We start from the raw sequence: 19,022 nt of genomic DNA, 5'->3' as shown, positions 1-19,022 counted from the left end.
CGCAGCCAGTCTGTTGTGATTTGGGAGAAGAACCCGAGGGTGTTCAAGCTGGAGACGAGAGGACAGGGCGGGGGGGAGCGGGGGGCGGGGAGGGCGGCGGGGGGACGGGGGAAGGACTCGATCACTGTCTTCGTATCTGAAGGGCTGTCACGTGGAGGAAGGACGGCCTTGCTCTGCGTGGCCCCGCAGTCCAGAACTAGGGCCAACGGGGGTGGGGGTAAGGGTCGCAAGAAGGCGAATTTCGCTCAACATGAGAAGAAGTTTGTAACAATCGGAGCTGCTCAACCAGCTCGGGAGGCAGTGAGCTGCTCATCGCAGAGATGTGCAAGCAAAAGCTCCAGGAGGGGACTGGATGGATGCATGCATAATACCTCCCTGGATACAAGCATAATAATAACAATAATGCCAGCTAGCATCGACTGAGCACTCACTATGTGCCAGGACTGGTGTTGAGTTTTATGTGAATTATCGCGTTTAATCCTCGTAACTACGCTGCGAGATAATTGTAATTATTTTCCTCATTTTACAGATGAGGATACAGACTCAGAGAACTAAGTAACTTGCCCAAGATCACACAGCTAGTGAGTAATGGAGTTGGGATTCTAACCTAGGCAGGCTGACTCTAGTCTCCACATATTTAACCATGATATTATCCTATGTCACACAAGGGGGGCGGGGGGCAGTTGGACTAGGTAATATCTCTGGTCTCTTCCAACCTACAGGTCTGCAATTCTGATAAGTGACGTTGAGACAGTGTTGTTGTTGTTGTTGTTTTTTGCTGAGGAATATCAGAGTGATGGCCTCACTTATCGTAAGAGATGGAGTGTGATTGTTGAAGCAGTCTATTTGTTCAGAAGAATCTGCCAGAACAGGAATTCTTAATTGGGCATGGGACTCAGGGAGTCTGAAATCTTGTGTAAAATTGTGTTTGTATGTGCAAATGGGTTTTTCTTGGAGAGAATCCCTAGATTTCTTCAGACTCTCAAAGGGGTACATGATCCCCCCCAAATTAGGGTGTGTTGAAAGTCTCTAGTTCTGCTGGTAGTTTTCTTCCAAATGCCTTATAATTGCTGTTGACTTTTAGTGAAAACTTTCCCTAGCTTGTTTGTGTTTTCAGCTTTATTTCATCTCAAAGTAATGCATTTCATGAGTTTACACCCTATAAAAAGTAGGATTCCTTTAGTCTTCCTGAGTGCAGAGGGTGAGGCGGAAAGACCCTAGCCTGGGATTTAGGAGGCCTGGGCTTCTAATCCTACCTTGGCTCCTGGTGGCTTCTGTGACCTTGGGCCATTTCCTTGCCCTCTCTAAGCCTGAATTTTACCATCTCTAATACAAAGAGATAGGGCTGAATGATCTCAACTCTGAAACCCTTTTATTCCTATGATATTTCAAGCATTAAGAGGAGGCTTTTTGGTTGAATATGTTAGGATTGGAAAGAAGGTAATGCTACCCACTCCTTATCATTATCAGTTTTATAGGCTTTGATTATTCCACCTCTCTTGGCCTTTGTCTTTTCATACTTGTTTCCCCCTTATAATAGGCCACCTCTAGAATAGTCACATTCATCCTCACAAATCATTTTAATTACCCTTTTCTAATATATCCTTGGGCCCTAACTTTCAATGGATGTCAACCTGACCATTCTCCCCAAATATGGGACCTTGTCATCTTACACAAAGGAGGATGATTTCCTCTTTGATTTTTAGGTCCCTTCCTGCTTCTGCCTATCTCTTTGTCAGGCTTCCTGATCCTAACACATTAGGACACTGCCTTTAGGAAACAATCCGCAGTAGCTCCCCGATCCCTTTCCTGGGTCAAAACTGATAGCCTGGAACACAACACCCTATCTGTGCATTATTCTTACCAGAGTACATTGTTACCTTACATTTCCCACGTTGACATTTATCTGCCATTTTGTATCCCACTCAGTACCTTCCTTTAGTTCTCTCTCTCTCTCTCCTTTGGCAGAGCATGTCCCTACCTGAAAGGGCTTAATATGACCTGCAGTCCTGAAATTTTCACTTTGCTCTACTTCTTCTGGATCACTGATAAAAAAATTTAAATCAGACAGGTCTCAGCATGGTCTCTTGGGGCCCCCTGCATTCTTAATCTCCTTTCATTTAGAAACGTGACCAGCTCCATCTATTTATTTATTTCCACCTATTTATTTATTGCCTTCTATTGTTTACTTCCTTCTACCGTTTTCTATCTCTGAGTTCTCAGGCCCTCATCACCCTCAATTCCATGGTGTCTCCATTTTCCATTTCTAATATATTGTCCAAAATTTTCTGAAAGATAATTATATCCACTCCTTCTGTGAACAATTTGCACACTATTATCCCCTCATTGAATCCTAGTGGATCACGTGGTTGAAACCTTATAGAAAGATTGCTGCTTTTCAGCGAGAAGATAACATTGCTTAGTCCTCTCTCTGTCTTTTAAGGCCTCTGCAGTCTGACTCCACCCTACCGCCTCACTAGAAGCTGCCTTTCCCCCTGCTCATCCATACACATCCTTACTCCAGACAAGCTTGTTTCTCCTTTATCCTAAGATAAGCTCCCCATGTTTCCCTGGACATTTACACATGCTGTACCTCCCCCCATCCATCTGCCTCCTTTCTTAAAGTTCCAGCTCAAGCCCTGCCTCTCTAGGAAACTCCCTGACTTCTCTAGGCATTTATTTCTCTCTTCTCAGAGGAGCACTTTGAGGCAGCTCCAGCCAGTTTGTCATTTAATTTTTTATTTTAATACTTAAACATTATTTTTGGGAAAAGGGTTGTGGTTCTTAGGCAGGGCCTTCCCCAACCAAAGTGCTTTATGTTTTTAGATCCAGCACAATCCTCAACTCTCAATGCTCATTGTTAATTACTCAGAAAGCATCCAATGATTCTTCTGTTCATCCTTTAGGCCAAAAAGTTACATGCATCTGAAATAGACACTCATGGGCATGTGGTCTCAAGGTGCCTTCTAAAACCCTTCTTAGGAATAAAACTCATTGCCTACCTGTACTTCCTTTAATGAAAATAGAGGCTATTCCGCTTGTCACTGGTTCCACAATGACACCCTTGAGTACTTTCATAACTCTTTAGGTAGGCTGTCATCAAATGGTAGTGATATACAATAGAGAGGAATTGAGAGGTGGCCATGACCTTAGAGATCCCTAAGTAAGCACACTTAACAGATACTTAACAGATACTTTGTAAATTGCCATAAGTGAGTTGCCCAAGGTCACTAAGCCTGATAGTAGGTGATTCAGAACTAGAACTTTTCCCTGGTTTCCTGACTTCTTAGTTGAAAGCGTTTTCACTATCTTTGGCTTTGATTTCATATTTCTGAACTTTTATTACCAAAAGACAAAGCCAAAAAAAAATTCGTTCAATCTGTTTTCTCCTTTGCTTTCTTGAGTCTTTCTTTTGTATTTTGCACATTGAGGGGTCCCACTGATTCTCTAATTGGCTTCCTGTGTTTGGTTTATTTAAAGCATCTCTTTCTCTTATTATTAGCTGAGTAGAATGCCCCATACATAGATTTTTGGCCCTCCTAACTTCCAATTTGATTCTGAGGAAGGTCAGTATAGGCAGAAAGAGACAAGCCAATCAGCACAGGCCACATGAGTGACAGAGTGTGACTCCAGGACCCAGGGCTTAATGGATTCCTGCTCTGTAGACTGGTTTTGAGGGGTCTGCTCTGGGCAGATGGCGAAAGTTCCTCAGTTTGCACCTGTAGTCAAGGAAAGTTAGAGCCCTAAATGAGTTTAGGGGTGGGGTAGGCCTAGTAGGAAGCACTAACAGACTCCCAAGCCAAAAATGTATTTCAATGTGATCATGGCCTCCAATATATCTTCATTCTTGTCTGAAAAAAAATTCTCACTGTTAGGAAGTTCTTCCTTTTACCTAACCTGAGTCTACTCTGCTGCATTTTTAAATCATTTTCTCTTATTACTACTATGGTTTTTCCTATCACATTAATAGCCTCATATCTGTAAAGCACTTTGCATTTTCCAGATGCTTTTATGTGCCTGGCCCCACTTGATCCTGGCAACAACACCATGAGGTGGACTAGGAAGATATTGACCTCATTTTAATAGAGGAGGAAACGGAGACTCAGAGAGATGATGTGGCTTGTCCATGCATTGTCCAGAGACCCATATGGAGCTAACAAACAGTAAAGCAAGGACCAGAAGCTAGGTTCTCTGTCCTAGATCTGAGGTTTTCCTTATATACGAAACTGTCCTATTCTGGATTATTATAATAGCCTTTTAGCTAATCTCCTCCACTTTCAGGTATATCCCACTCCAGTCGTTGAAAGAGGTAGTTTTAGAGCAAATAAATGTAAATTATAATTGTACCAGAGAGATTAATCTTAGAGATTAAACCTAGCCTTATGATATGGTATAGTTTAGACTCAAAATCAGAGGAAGCAATTCTTAATAGACTGCAGCCAATGACTCCTCAGGACCTAGCACAGTGCCTGGCACATTCTAGATACTTGATAAATATTTTAAAATCGATTGTATTATCTGTGTCCCCCACCAACTTCTTTCATAGTGCTTGGCACGCAAAAGTCCGTACCTTTTTTGAAGAAAAATCAATGTATGCTAGAGGTTTAAAGGTCTGGGGAAGCACCAAAGGGGGAGGAGATGGGGTTGGGGAAGTTAGGGAATGTTCTAGGAAGAAGGTTGGTATCGAAGATGAACCTTTGAGGGAGGAAACGGACAAAGAACGTTGAGTGGGGCAGTCCAAAGAGAAGGAAAACATGAACCAAGGATCCACACATGTGCAGGGCGTATTTAGGAAATGGTAGAGGATTTGATGTGCCTGAGGCCTTGAGTTATTGCTATTTCCAGTAAGAGTGTTTGAGAAGAGGCTGGAAAGGGAGGCTGAGAGCAGACTGTGAAATTGTCTTTTGTCCAAAGACTGAGAGGAGTCATGAAAGGTTTCTGAGCAGAGAAGTGACCTGCTCAGATTCTTAGAGCCGTGTTGAGGGGATGGAGGCACTGAGGCCTGTTCTGAGTTGTCCTGGGAGCTGGCTGCTGCCCCGGGCGCTTTTAGCTTTCTTCGCACAACTCAGGTCTGTATACCTGTTCTAGTGTGTGGATAAAATTTGTGCACCCCAGCTCTGGCCCTCCCCAGCTGAGCAATTCTGGAACAAATCATTTGGTTTCACTGGCCCTCAGGATCAATTTCCTTCAAGTCCTTCCCTGATTTTTCTTCATCATTACTCCATGCATTCATTTTAAAGGGCAACTTGGAACTAGGCTTTGATGATCTATAGGATAACAGCAAAGCCACATTTATAAAAGATAATATTTTCTCAAAAATCAGACACGTTGTTATAACAAAGTAGGTAGAGAAAAGCAAGGCATAGTTATTAACAACTCTGTTAGCAATAATTTTTAAATTTTATTTATTTTTTTTGCTACACCGGGTCTTAGTTGCAGCACGTGGGATCTTTAGTTGTGGCACGTGGGATGTTTGTTGCAGCACGCAGACTCTCAGTTGTGGCATGCATGCAGGACCTAATTCCCCAACAAGGGATGGAACCTGGGCCCCCTGCACTGGGAACGCAGAGTCTTACCCACTGGACCACCAGGGAAGTCCCAGCAATAATAATTTCAAAACTCACTTCTGTACCACAAACACTCACATGCACACCATTCTCTGTGCCCCAAAAGCACTGGGCCAGAAAGAGCCCTCCTTCAGCTGGTCTTCCTCTCACCTGCCTCAGTAGAATCAACCACCAGCCCAGCACTTCCACCTCCTGAACAGATCTTCCCTGTGGCCGCTTCTCTCCACCACTGTTGCCTCTACTTTAAACTTCCATCCTGTCTCACCTGGATTCCAGAAACTTCCCACCTGATCCGCCTCTCTTGCCTGCCTCTAATCCTTCTTCCCACGGCAGCCAGAGTGACCTTTTAAAAATAAATCTAGGTGCTCTGTGACGACCTAGATGGGTGGGATGGGGGGGCGTGGGAGGGAGGTCCAAGAGGGAGGGGACGTGTGTATGCGTATGGCTGATTCACTTCACTGTGTGGCAGAAACTAACACAACATTGTAAGGCAATTTTACTCCAGTAAAAAATAAATAAATAAATAAATTTAAATAAATAAATCTACGCAGGGGCCAGTTATATCTGAAGCAAATATGGCAAAAGCCAAGATTTAACAAAGCCGGTTGGTGATTATCCAAGGGTTTTTTAAAAATTATTTTTATGCCTTTCTGAATGCTTATAATATTTAATTTTTTTAAATTTTTAAACAAAAAAATCTGGTATGTGACTCCCACTCTCCCCTTGCTTAAAATGGCTTTCAAGGTAAAGGCTAAACTAATATTACAATACTGTGGCCACTTCTCAATTTTTATTATGGAAAAATTTCAAAAACACACACGAAAGTAGAACAAATAGTGCCGTAAGCCCCTTGTACCCAGCACCCCCTCAGGCTGCTTAATCAGGCCTCTGAGCCCCTGCATCACCGAGTCCTCCCCACCTCTCTGCTCCCTTTTATACCAGCTTCTCAGTCATCTCCAGCTGCCCTGGCCTTCTTTCTCTTTTCCTAATAGGTAGGCTCCTTCCCATCTCAGGAATTCAATAAGCTCTCCTTTTCCTGGGGCACTCATTATTTGACCTTCACCTTCACCTCTTCTGCTCATACACAGGTCTCAGCTGAGATGTCACATCCTCTGGGAGGCCATCCCTGACGTCACAGCCTAGAGCTCCTGTCACACACTTTCTTTCCCAGCACCTTCTCCTTTTCCTTCACTTATCACCGTTGGAATGAAACATTTCGTCTTTCCCTCCCCCTCCAGGCTGTAAGCTCCAAGAGGAAGAGTTCAGTAGGAGTGACAGGCATGGAAACCACTATTGATAATGTACTATGAAAGATGCTGTAAGTAAGGGGTGCATATGGGAGCACAGAGGAAGTCCATTTAACCTTGGATAGTCCTCCCAGGTGAGGTGACATTCAAGTTGCATTTCTAAGGAAATTTATCTATTAGTTCATCCGGGAGAGGCCAGTATCCACGTGGGAAAAGCCTTCTAGGGAGAGGGAATGAAAAAAGGCAGAGAGGAAGGAACTTGCAGGATGTGTTCAGGCAACACAAGTAGATCAGTAGCTAGAGGAGGGGGCACTTGGGGTAGGGAATAGAAGGGTGGGGCATACAAGTCAGAGGGTAAGGCTAAACAGGTGCATTGGCATCAGACTGTGAGGCTTCCTGAGTGCCACGCTGAGGAGCTTAGACTTTAAGACTGGCCGTGAGGATCAGCTCCACACTCAATCCAATTAAGCTAAAGTAATAGAACTTTATATAATTACTTAGAGGTTATCTACTTCAGCTATCTGCCTATTTCAGTTGAGAAACTAAGGCCTGACCACGGTCTTTGTCTTCCTTCTTCCCTTTTCTAAACTCATCAATAAGTTAAGCCCCATCGGACAGAAGATGATGGCAGATTTGCAGGAAGGCACTGGAAAGGGCAAGGAAGACTAAGGCGCCTTGCTTCTCAGAGAGTGAATATGCACGTGGCTACCCTCCTGGCCTTAGGAGGAAGCCTCCCCAGAATTGGGAAACTCAGACATCCCAGTGTCTGGCTGATCCAAAACCCCAAATGTGCCACCTCCCTGGGCATGGTGATTGTCTGGCTTGTGGTGGCCTCCTGGGAGTGGGCCAAGGACACTGTGCAGAGCGCCAGGGAATTCCCGCTGGTGCACTTTCCACCCACTCGAGAGATGGTGGCAGCCAAGAGGCAATGCCGTGCCATTAAGGTGTTTGTCAAGAAGCTAAGTTGGGCTTTGTGGGCGATCCTGAGGGCCCTTTTTAGACTGGCTGTGAGTGGGAAAAGAAGAAAATTTTAAAAAGACACAGCCTTTGGAGGCAAACCAGAGCTAGCGTGGAGGGTGTAGCATGGCAGAGAGAACCCTCCCTGGGAGGCAGGGACACTAGCCTCCATTTTCAGCTCCTCCACCAACTTGCTCTGTGACTTTGGATAAGTCATTTCTCCCTGAGTTTTATTTTTCTCTTCTGCAAATTAAGCGTGTTAAATCAGATGATCCCTAAGTATTCGTTGATGAGTGCATTTTCTAGATACCTCCATGGTTAGGCCTTCACGTTTGAAGTTTTAAAAAATTAGTTATAACTCAGGTGGGTTCAGCGGCAAGGCTGGGACCTGAGTTCTGTGGGTGGAGGAGGAAGTGGGTTTTGGTGGCACGGGAGTTGGAGGGAACTGCCACAGTGATAAGGCTGGTCTCTGAGGAGTCACCAAAGGACACAGTGATTCGGTCCAGCAGTAATGACCAAAGGTGGTGGTCCACGTACTGCTGAAGAGTGTGGGAGAAAAATACAGACAATAACATTGTGAGAACGCTTACTATGTGCCAGGATCTGCTAAATGCTTTACATTCATCTATTAGCTTCTTACTGCTACTGAAACAAATTACCACAAGCTTTGGGGCCTATAACAATACAAATTTATTTTCTTACAGTTCTGAAATTTATTAGTTCTTATTTAATATTATCTTACAGTCTGAAGCTTGAAATGGGACTAAAGGGACTAAAATCAAGGTGTCAGCAGGGCTGCATTATTTCTTGAGGCTGCAGGGGAGAATTCGTACCTTGCCTTTTCCAGCTTCTAGAAGCCACCCGCATTCCTTGGCTTGTGGTCCCCTTTCGACAATGGCATGACATCTGCTTCTGTCTTGACGTCTCCATCTCTGACTCTGATGTCCTGCCTCCCTCTTATAAGGACCGTTGTGATTACACTGAGCCCACCTGGATGAGCCAGGCTAATCTCCCCACCTGAAGATACTTAACTTAATCATACCTGTAAAGTCTCCTTTGCCATGTAAGGCAGCATAGCAGGTTTTGGGAATGAGGATGTGGACATCTTTGAAGGGCCATGATTTTAGCTATTACTGAATCTTACTGAATCATCATCTTACTGAATCCTCCTAACAAACCTTCTTTTAATATCCTCTATGTAACGGATGAATAAAAATGATGGCTTAAAGAAGTTAGGTCATTTGCCCAAGGACACTCAGCTGGAGGGAGCAGAGTTAAGTAATATTTGGCATGTGGTGGCATCTTGGTCCCAAGTGACCTGTCTTTTCAGATACAACCTCACTCAGCTCCCGGGTGTGTAGGGACTAGAGTCTCACTCTCTGGAGGACACTGAGAACCAGGCAGGGGACCTGAGGTCCTGAGAAGCAGATTAGCGTCCTTACAATCTCAGTTTAGGACCTGAGTGCCAGCCAGGGAAACTGAGGCCAAAACCCACTTGTAAGGGCTGGCCGAGGAGACAGGCGGGTGAAGGACCCAGGGATGAGAGCAGAGCCGAGGCACAGAGGGCAGGGGCTGGATCTTGAGCCAACTTTAATAGAAGGCTTTCCTAAATGGCAACATGCTTCCTGTCCTAGCAAATCAGAGGTGGTACTGAACGTAACATGCCCATTCTTCATGGCACAGGGTCATCACCCCCAGCCGTCCTTACTGCGGTTCTCAAACTTTAGTAGGCAACAGAATCACTTTAGGTGCTCTCTTTTTAAAAACGCAGATTCCCAGTTCCCAGCCTCAGAGGGTCTGATTTTGTAGGTCTAAATTCACGTTTGGGAATACGTACTTATAACAAGTTCATTGGACGATGTGACGCTGACAGCCCATGATGCACAAGGACTGCCCAGTGAGAAACACAGCCTCAGTGTTTGGGGCTGCAGTGCAGTGAGGGCTTTAGAGTTGTTTGTCACCTGTCAGGAAAATAACAGCCATTATTGTTGCTATCTTTTACTGAGCACTCAATACCACGTATTATGTTATTTAATCTTTACAACCACTCCATGGGGCACATGCTAAGGACATTATGCAGATGGAGCTTGATGTGAACAGTAGCGAGGCTGAATAATTTGCTGAGGTTTTGTAACAAGTAAATGGGAGAGTTAGGATTTGAGCCCAGCACAGTGTGTCTCCAGAGCGTGTACTCTTAACCATACCCTAAATGTCCTGTCAAGCTGCCTCGCTCCTCACCGCTCTCCACACCTCACTACCATTCATGTCCACCTGCTCAGATAAGGAAACCAGCTCTCCTTCTGAGCCCCATCCTAGGAGGCTATTGACTGAACGCCTAGTGCTTTCCCTAAATGCCTAGTGCAGAATTTAGGGTTGAAAGGACCCTTAGAGAATATTCAAGGCAACCCTATATGGGAATCCCTTTATAATAGTGGTTCTCAACATGGGACAATTTTGCCCACCGTCGAGGGAACTCTTTGGCCAATGGAGACATTTCTGGTTGTCACAGCTGAGGGGGTGGTGCTGTTGGCATCTTGTTGTAGAAGCCAGGGTTGCTGCTAAATGTCCTACGATGCACCAGACAGCCCTCCTACAACAGAATTATCTGGCCCAAAATACCAGTAGTGCCGGGGTTAAGAAACTCTGTTCTATAACAAATTTTGACCAGCAATCACTCATCCTCTCCCTGAGCACTTCAACTTGTTTTATTCAATAAAGAGGTATCTATGCTGGCCCTGTGCTAGGTGTGGGGATACAACAGTGAAGAAGACAAGACTATGGGCCCCGCCCTCGGCATTGTGTAGTCAAGGAGAGGAGACAAGCAATTCCTTTGCAACACTGTGTGATAAGAATTGTGATAAGGAGAAGGATGGGTACTGACCAGGGATGTAGAAGGAACTCCTGAGTTAAGGGGTCAAGGAAGGCTTCCCCAGAGAAAGAGAGAGGAGCGTGATCTAGACAGAAGGAACTATGTATGTCAGGGTCTGGAAGAATTAGAACACACTAGAACACAGAGTGCTAGGTGGGGAGTGGTAAAAGAGGCTGCAAAGGTAGTCAGGGACCATATCATGAAGCCTCTTGGTTTTTTTAAAACCACTTTATTGAGGTATAATTGACATACAAAAAGCTTCACATATTTACTGCATACAACTTAATGAGTTTGGAGCTAAGTATACACCTGTGAAACCATCACCACAATCTATGCCATAAACAAATCCATCCCCTCCAAAAGTTTCCTCCTGCCCTCTTTATTTCTACCATCATCATCATTATCACCACCACCATCATCGTCACCTTGTGCTAAGAACTTAAGGTCTGCCCTTTTAGCAAATGTTTTAAGTGTATAATACAGTATTGTTGACTCTGGGCACTATGCTGTACAGTAGCTCTTCGGGACTTATTAATCTCATGTAACTGAAATTTTGTACCCTTTGACTAATACCTCCCGTTTCCCCCTCCCTCAAAAGCTCTTGATGGGAAGACTTTGAAGCTGCCTCAGGGTATTCACACTTTCTGTTCCCTCTTCCTGGAACTCCCTCGCCTCCTTCAGGTCTCTTGCTCAGATGTGACTTCCTCAGAGACGTCCCCCGACCATTCTCAATACAAAAGTCCCATCACTCTCCATCTCCTTACCCTACTTTATTTTCATAGCACTTATTGCAACATGGTTCATCCACTAGACTGTAGCTAGAAAGTAAGGAGAGTGTTTTTGTTCGATGTTCTATCCCAGAGCCTAGCCCACAGTGCCTGGACATCGTAGTAGGTCCTCAATAAATACTTATTGAATGAACAGACAGAAACAGATTCGATGTTTAGGAGGTAGAGCCAATAGTTCTTTGGTAAAAGACAATGTGGATAAAGGAGAGCGGGGAGACATGTGTCATATGAAGTTTCTGGTTTGATAACTGGGTGGGGGGCGGTGCTGAAGCCTGGCGTAGGAATCACAGCAGAAGGGTATTGAGCTCACAGTGATCTGAGATAAGGTACAGAAAGGAGTGTGAGCTATAGAAAGTCCTGCGAGGGGAAAGGGATGCCTGTCCAGTGGTCTGACAGTGTGAAATGCCTGGTTTCAGAGACAACTGGGTTTGAATCCTGCTACTTATTAGCTTTGTGGCTCTGGATGATTATTTAACCTCTCTGAACCTCAGTTTCTTCATCTGCAAATTGGGGATCATAATTCCTACCTTGTGGGGTCGTTGTAGTCTAGACTGCCTGGCACAGTGCCAGGTATGTAGTAGGAGTTCTAATAATAGTAGCTATATCCTTGTTACTATAATTAGAACATCTCTGTTAAAAAGTTGTTTATTTGAGTGAGTCAAGATCTATGTCCTGTGATCTCCTGTGCTGGTCTTAGCTTGGCCGTCTGCCAACCAGAATAAATCTTCATCCATAGCCATTTGGCTTTTTGAAGACAGTCATGTCCCCTGCAGTCCTCCCTTCTCCAGCCTAAACATCCCTCATCTTTCCTCGTGGGCTATGGTTCCTACGAATGACTCCCTCACTCTCCTGGCCACTCTCCCTTAGTCATGCTCTAGCTTGTCGCTGTCCCTCTAGAACTGGACTTGGACTTCCCATGCATGTTGAGGTCGATGCCTTGTTCCTGTTACTCACATTGTCACCCTAGATTATGACCTCAGCTGCCCAAACTCTTTGATCAAGATCTTTGATTCTTTCTTTCTCATTCCAGCCCATGCTTCCAAATTTAACACCTTCCTGCCTGTCCCTTCTTTGTAGACTTCGCCTCTGGCCTTTCTGACGTTACCTTCAGACCCACTGGATTCCTGACCAAACACCAGATCCTAATCATTCCCCTGCTCCTTCTCCAGGCCTGTACAGTCTCGTTTGGGCTCACACCCAACCAGATGCAATGCTCCTGAACACCCCCAGGAGACGCTGTTTTGACCGATCCATCTCTCTCCTCCCCCATGGCCATCTCTGTTTTCCAAGAGCAAACGGCAGCACACCAGTTGATCTGCTACTTGCCGCCTCCATTGACACTTCTAATCTCACCACCGCCTCTGCTGTCTGCCGCTCTCTTCCCTCTTCGGGCCACTTTTTTTCTCCTTGTTATTCTCCGCTCTCTCCTTTGCCTGCCACTGCAGCTAAACGTCTCAGCTTCGGCTTCTCGGGAATCAAAATCCCGCCTTCTGGCCAGCGGACCAATCACGCGGTGTTGTTGGTAATCTCTCCATCTTCGGTTCAGCCCAGCTATTTTGGTCCCTGCTCGCACTCTGAGATCTTTCTCACTTTCCTCTGGGTTTACACCTTTTTCAGCACTTAAAGGGTGACAGACATCTTAGAGTTGGTTAACTGAGCTGTAAAGGTTAGAATTCTCACACGGCTGGTGATTGATTAATGGATCCAGGTGTAAAAAGATGAAAGGTAGGTCATTCTGTTTAAAACTGAATGGGGCTTTTTTTTTTTTCCTTTAGTGGATTTTATCTTTTTTCAAATGGGACAATGGAGCCTCTTGCCTCATCAGGCAAAGAAGTCAAACCACAAAAGACTGAATTTCAGCAAACGGTTTTTTCAGTCCCTAATAGATACCAAGGATTGTGTTTGGTGCTTTCATGTGTATTACTCATTAAACCTTCCCAAGATGAAATCCCTTCGTTGGTACCCAGACAGTACCTCCTAGACCAACTGTTTGTTCACTCATTCATTCCTTCCTTCACTCACTCATTCATTCAGTGATTATTTATTATGCCAGGCACTGTGCTAAGTACTGTAGCAGATATAAAAATAAATATGACAGTCTCTGCTCCTTGGGAACTCAATCTAGTGGGGAAAACATATCAACCAACAGGTGTGATACACCGTGGTAGTTACGTTTAGAGCAACGTTTAGAGAAGTAAGCACTGCAGGAGTAAAGAGGGTGCCCCCTAGCTCTGCCAGGGAGAGTTAAGGAAGGTTTTCCAAAGGAGGTGACATTTCAGCTAGACTTTGAAGGACGAGTTTGCTAACATGCATAAAGAGAATGGGCTCTGTTGGCAGCAGGAACAGCCTGGAAGTGTGAAAGGGCAGGGAATGTTCTGGACTTGGGACGACTGGAGTGTAGAAGACTTCCTTCAACATCAGGAGCTTCTGCTCAGAGAAGTCAGAGGATTGCCTGGGTCACAGAGCAGGTGAATGGCAGAGACAGGGTTAAACAGCAGAAGTTGGAACTGTCTGGTCCCTAATGCATAGTCCTTAGCCTCCCACCCTGTAACACACGCACACACACACACACACACACGCACTCACACACAGGTGAGGTCCAGTCTCAATGCCCTGTTCCCTGGCTTAGAGCTGTCATTTGACCAGCTCCTCCCCCTCCCATTTCCCCTCTTAGGGGTCTGCCCCTGAGCTCCCAGTGAACTTGGGAGGGAAGCAGAACCCAGAGAAGGCTGATCCATTCCAGTGTTTGGCCCTGAACTAGACACTTGCCTAAGACCTGAGTCCTTAGATCCTAACTCCTGACACTGCTGAGAACTTCGTAATGGATCCCGATTGGCTTTGAGATGCTCCTTGCTTGAGTATCCAAAAAAAGGATCTGGGTAAACCAGGTTGCCCTTTACAGAGGAAGAGCTATTTCCAATTCCCCAAAGCTTTAGAAGGCTGAAGAGAGTTTATGCCAAAAATTCCCTGTTCTCTATCTCCCACCATACCTAGTAATGAGGGCAGGAGGGAAGAAGACCCTTAAATTCCATACTAGCTTGGAGGTAGGTGCTCAAAAAATACTCGGTCGGTTGACTGGTTTGTCAGAATTATCTGTCGAAAGTTCCCAGCCATTTCCCAAATGCTGTAATTCATCCTAATTGGATTTTAAGAGAACTAACTGAGTCCACAGATAGGGAGGAATTGGATTTTAGTTTGTACCACACCTCTTTTTGGAAGGGTTTGAGGCAGTTTACAGAGTGAAGCAATGTTTTTAAGTAAGATTTTTAAGGATGAAACATAACTTGGTGGTTGGAAAGATGAAAAAAGTAATAGCTACTTCCAGGCATCACCGTGTTCAACACTTATGCTATAAATTTGACTGAAAGATTTCTGGCAGAAAGGCCAAAAATGGAAAACCACTGGGTTACCCAGTGTGCATTTTCTGAAACCAAAAAGCATGCAGAATCTCCTGTAGGGAAACCATTTTCCTCAAGCTAAAGCTTGATAGAAAGTGATTTTGTTTGGTCCCAATAAAGCTGAGTGACAGGGCGAAGAGAGCAATTCAAGTCAGCTGTCATCTCTCTGCATGCAGTGTTCCCAGTGCTGTGTGAGAGACGGTCATGCCCATAGGTCACCCGAGAGCAGGTAGACTTGACTGTGACAGATGCACTACCCTCCATAGACCCACGAGGACTGGCTCTTGGTCCAGGGGGAGGGCAGGATGACTAGATTTCAAAAGGCAGGGAAGGAGTCAAAGACCATGTTTTCCACGTTGATTTTACAGAAGGTAACAGAGACACCATCCAAAGGGATAACAAACGAATCACTTTTGAGTGCTTATATGTCAGGTACATTTGATCATTTCATCTTAACAGCAATTCTGTGGAGGAAGGTCATTGTTTACATTTTACAAAGAAGGAAACTGAAGCTCAGTTTGTCCAAAGTCACACAGCTGGCAAGTGGTGAAGCCGGGATTCCATCTCAGGACTGTGTGCCTCTTTCCCACTATACTGCCCTGTTTATTCAACCCAACAATTCTTCACTGAAGTTTCCGTAAAGAAAGAACGGAATGTGGCATGCTGGCTGGGAGGGGCTGAGGAATACGGTGCAGGAACTTAATGCTTTGATGACATAACTGACCTGGGAATAGAAACTGGAGCTGGATGAATGGACAGGTAACTTGTCAGTTGCCCTATCATGTCCATTTCCAGATGTTTTACTTGAGCTTTTTGGCTGATCCGAGACCACAGTCAAGTCACAAGTGATTCTCTGTAAGTTGCCCACTTTGTGAACAGATAATTAATGGCAAATCATCTCTCCCCACTCCCCTCCTTTCCAATCCTCTCCACTCATCACCACACTCCTCTCCCGCAAGTTCCAGCCATTTTAAATACCGCTCAGAATGTGCCATGCATCCCAACACCTCCAGGCAATTGCACATGCTGTATCCTTCACGACTTAGCTCCACCTGGAAGCCTCCCCTGAGTTCCCCCTTGCTCCCCATCTCCACCCCTCCATGTGGATAAGACACCCCACCTTCGTTCTCCCATGGAACCCTCTACACACCTGATTTTTAGTGCTGTATTTTCATGGTGGGTTTACTTGTTGGTCTGTGAGCTCCTTATTCATCGTTGTATCCCCAGAGCCGTGCACAGTGCCTAGCAGGTAGTCAGTACCCAGTAATGTTTGTTGAATGGAGACAATGATCAGCTACTTTGTCAGGCACTTCCTGGGCACCGGATATAGAGAGATGAGTAAAACACAGACCCTTCCCTGGAGGAACTCAGAGTCTAATACATAAAGTAATGATTAGAGCCCAATATTGTAAGAGCTATACCATCTGTAATAGGGGATTTAGGGAGCACAGAAGAGGAAGAAAATAACAGGCTGGGGAGTGAGACAAGTCTTTCAGAGGGAGTAATTTATGGACTGAACTTTAAAATAATGAAAGATTTTTGCCAAACTTAGAAATATGCCAGGCATAGGGACTTCCCTGATGGTGCAGTGGTTAAGAATCCGCCTGCCAATGCAGGGGACACGGGTTCAAGCCCTGGTCCGGGAAGATCCCACATGCTGCGGAGCAACTAAGCCTGTGCGCCACAACTACTGAGCCCGTGCTCTAGAGCCTGAGAGCCACAACTACTGAGCCCACATGCCACAACTACTGAAGCCCACGTGCCTAGAGCCCATGCTCCACAAGAGAAGCCACTGCAATGAGAAGCACGCGCACTACAATGAAGAGTAGCCCCCGCTTGCCGCAACTAGACAAAGCCTGCGTGCAGCAACGAAGACCAAACACAGCCATAAATAAATAAATAAAGCATTTCTAAAAACTAAATTAAATGGTTACAATGGTCAATTTTAGAAAAAAAAAAAAAAGAAATATGCCAGGCAGATGGGGGAGACATACAAAGGCATGAAAGAGATTCAAAGTTTGGGAAAGTGCAAGAAGTATTGAAATCCTGTGCCAAAATTTAGAATGAAAAACAGGTTTTGGATCTCAAACATGAAAGAGGTAAGGTTGTCACTCTGTTGTGGATGTTTGAAGACTTTATTATTCTGACTATTTTGTTTTGGGGGTTTTTAAAAATATTTACTTATTTATGTATTTGGTTGGTTGAGTCTTAGTTGTGGCAGGCAGGCTCCTTAGTTGCGGCTCATGGGCTCCTTAGCTGCAGCAGGCAGACTCCTTAGTTGTGGCACGCAAACTCTTAGTTGTGGCATGCATGTGGGATCTATTTCCCAGACCAGGGATTGAACCCGGGCCCCCTGCATTGGGAGCACGGAGCCTTAACCACTGTGCCACCAGGGAAGTCCCATGACTCTTTTGTTTTTACTCAGTCAGATGGATTTCATCACAAGGCAGTAAAGATGTGATAGCCACCTGGGATGAAATAAATAATAACTTATTTATAGTTTCTGGTCTGCCTCCTTCCCAAAATGGTTTGATTTGACTTGTAACAGATGCATCCACAATAAGACTGTTCATATAGAAACAAGAAACAAAACTATAGATGGGAAGGACATAATACAGCTTCCTAAGATCTTTTTGCTTCATTAGCTTACTTGGTGTTCAAGATAATCCTCTGAGGATGAGCAGCAGGTCCTGTGTGGTTTAGAGACCAGCGTGTAGGTGTGCTCCTTACAGGACATGCTTGCGGATTCCATAGATATGTGGATATTTTCCCCACTTTCCAATCGGTGCCACAGATATTTCCTGGTGCTGTGATTTCTTCTGATTTCTTGTTTCCACCCCTCGTGCTTGTTGGTGGAAATAATAATCATCTTTACTTTGCTGTCCTTCAGATTCATTGTTTGTTTGAGCTTCTTCATCCAAGCTACTTTCAGACTCTCTTGCCCTTTTAAAGTTTTTCTCCTTCTTTAAAAAAAGACTCCATGCATAAAACTTAGAAAAACACAGAAAAAAGTCCCCCAAGATACTATAACAAAGGATATTCAAATTAATTCTTTTTTCACCAAAAACAATTTTGACATTATTTTAGACTTCCAGAAAAGTTTTCAAGAATAGGACAAAGAATTCCTGAATACGTTTCACCCACATTCCCCAACTCTTAACATTTTACTACATTTGTTTTTTTTTTCTCCCTCTCTCTCCTCTCCCTCTCTTTCTCTCTATTTTTTCCCTGATTCTGTTGAAGAAAAAGTTGCAGACATTGTGCACCGTTATGTAAGCTGAAATACTTCAGCATGTATTCCCTAAAAACAAAGAATTCTCTTACATAACCATACTATTATTATGTTATGTGCGCCCTTCTAGGCTTTTTTCTATGCATATATTTGTGTACTCATATTTAAATTAAATAATACATTGTTTTGCTTATTTTGTTTATATTTATTTATAATGGCTTGCTCTTTTGGAGGGATTAGCAATAAAGACCGCAGATAATCTCATGCCTATTAATATTCTACAACATGATTCTTCAGCAGACTCTGCCTTTGGACACAATGGGTTTCTGGGTGGCATAGCGTTTTATCAGGCCAGTCTGCTTCCGAGAACAAACTGTTCTGGTGCTCTTGCATGTCTAGTCATATGTCAGTGGAAACCATGACAGGGTAGAGAGGCAGGGTACTAGAGAGCCTGGAATGCAATTTAATCTTTATTCTGCAGCCAGTAGAGATCCAGTGAAAGTTTTATAGCAGAAGAGTCAGCCAACAAGAGCTGGGCTTTCTGGAGGTTAATTTGACAGTGTCTGCAGGAGGGAATGAAGGAGGCAGGAATCAGAGGCTGAGTCCATAAGTCCCTCCGGTAAAACGATCCCTGGTTTCAAGGGCAAATCTCTACCCAGGTAGAACAGAGCCTTCTCTCGCGTAATGCACCCTTTTCTTTTCACATGTCTTTCAGAACTGGTTAAAGTCATACGGCTATCTGCTGCCCTATGACTCACGGGCATCTGCGTTGCACTCAGGGAAGGCCTTACAGTCAGCAGTCGCCACTATGCAGCAGTTTTACGGGATCCCAGTCACCGGTGTGTTGGATCAGACAACAATCGAGTAAGATTTGCATAGGACATTGTGCCTTTGAACTTTCCAGACTTACATTTGGGTTCACATTTGTCATGGCCTCGTCTGTATACCATGCCCATCCTACCTT

The 19,022-nt window shown here is 44.6% G+C and overlaps 1 protein-coding gene and 2 long non-coding RNA genes across 3 annotated transcripts in view; 1 reads left to right on the top strand and 2 right to left on the bottom strand.

The window, feature by feature from the left end:
- LOC309645408 overlaps positions 1-19,022 on the bottom strand; it is a 191,169-nt gene that overhangs the window by 21,399 nt on the left and 150,748 nt on the right. The window lies entirely within an intron of this gene.
- Positions 1-19,022, top strand: part of MMP24 (matrix metallopeptidase 24) — a gene marked incomplete at its 5' end in the record, with an annotated part of 43,336 nt that overhangs the window by 555 nt on the left and 23,759 nt on the right. Inside the window, one exon of the mRNA XM_082430186.1 lies at positions 18,774-18,922. Within this exon, the coding sequence (XP_082286312.1) occupies positions 18,774-18,922 (149 nt within the window). The remainder of the gene's footprint in view (positions 1-18,773; positions 18,923-19,022) is intronic.
- LOC309645409 overlaps positions 3,990-19,022 on the bottom strand; it is a 36,132-nt gene continuing 21,099 nt past the window's right edge. Inside the window, exon 2 of the long non-coding RNA XR_014254877.1 lies at positions 3,990-9,732. This is a non-coding gene — a long non-coding RNA (uncharacterized lncRNA). The remainder of the gene's footprint in view (positions 9,733-19,022) is intronic.

The sequence above is a fragment of the Balaenoptera physalus genome, assembly GCF_965194825.1.
Source record: "Balaenoptera physalus genome assembly, chromosome: 16".
Classification (NCBI taxonomy): domain Eukaryota; kingdom Metazoa; phylum Chordata; class Mammalia; order Artiodactyla; family Balaenopteridae; genus Balaenoptera; species Balaenoptera physalus.
The sequence above is the reverse complement of the archived record's forward strand: the minus strand, read 5'-3'. Positions and strand labels throughout refer to the sequence as shown.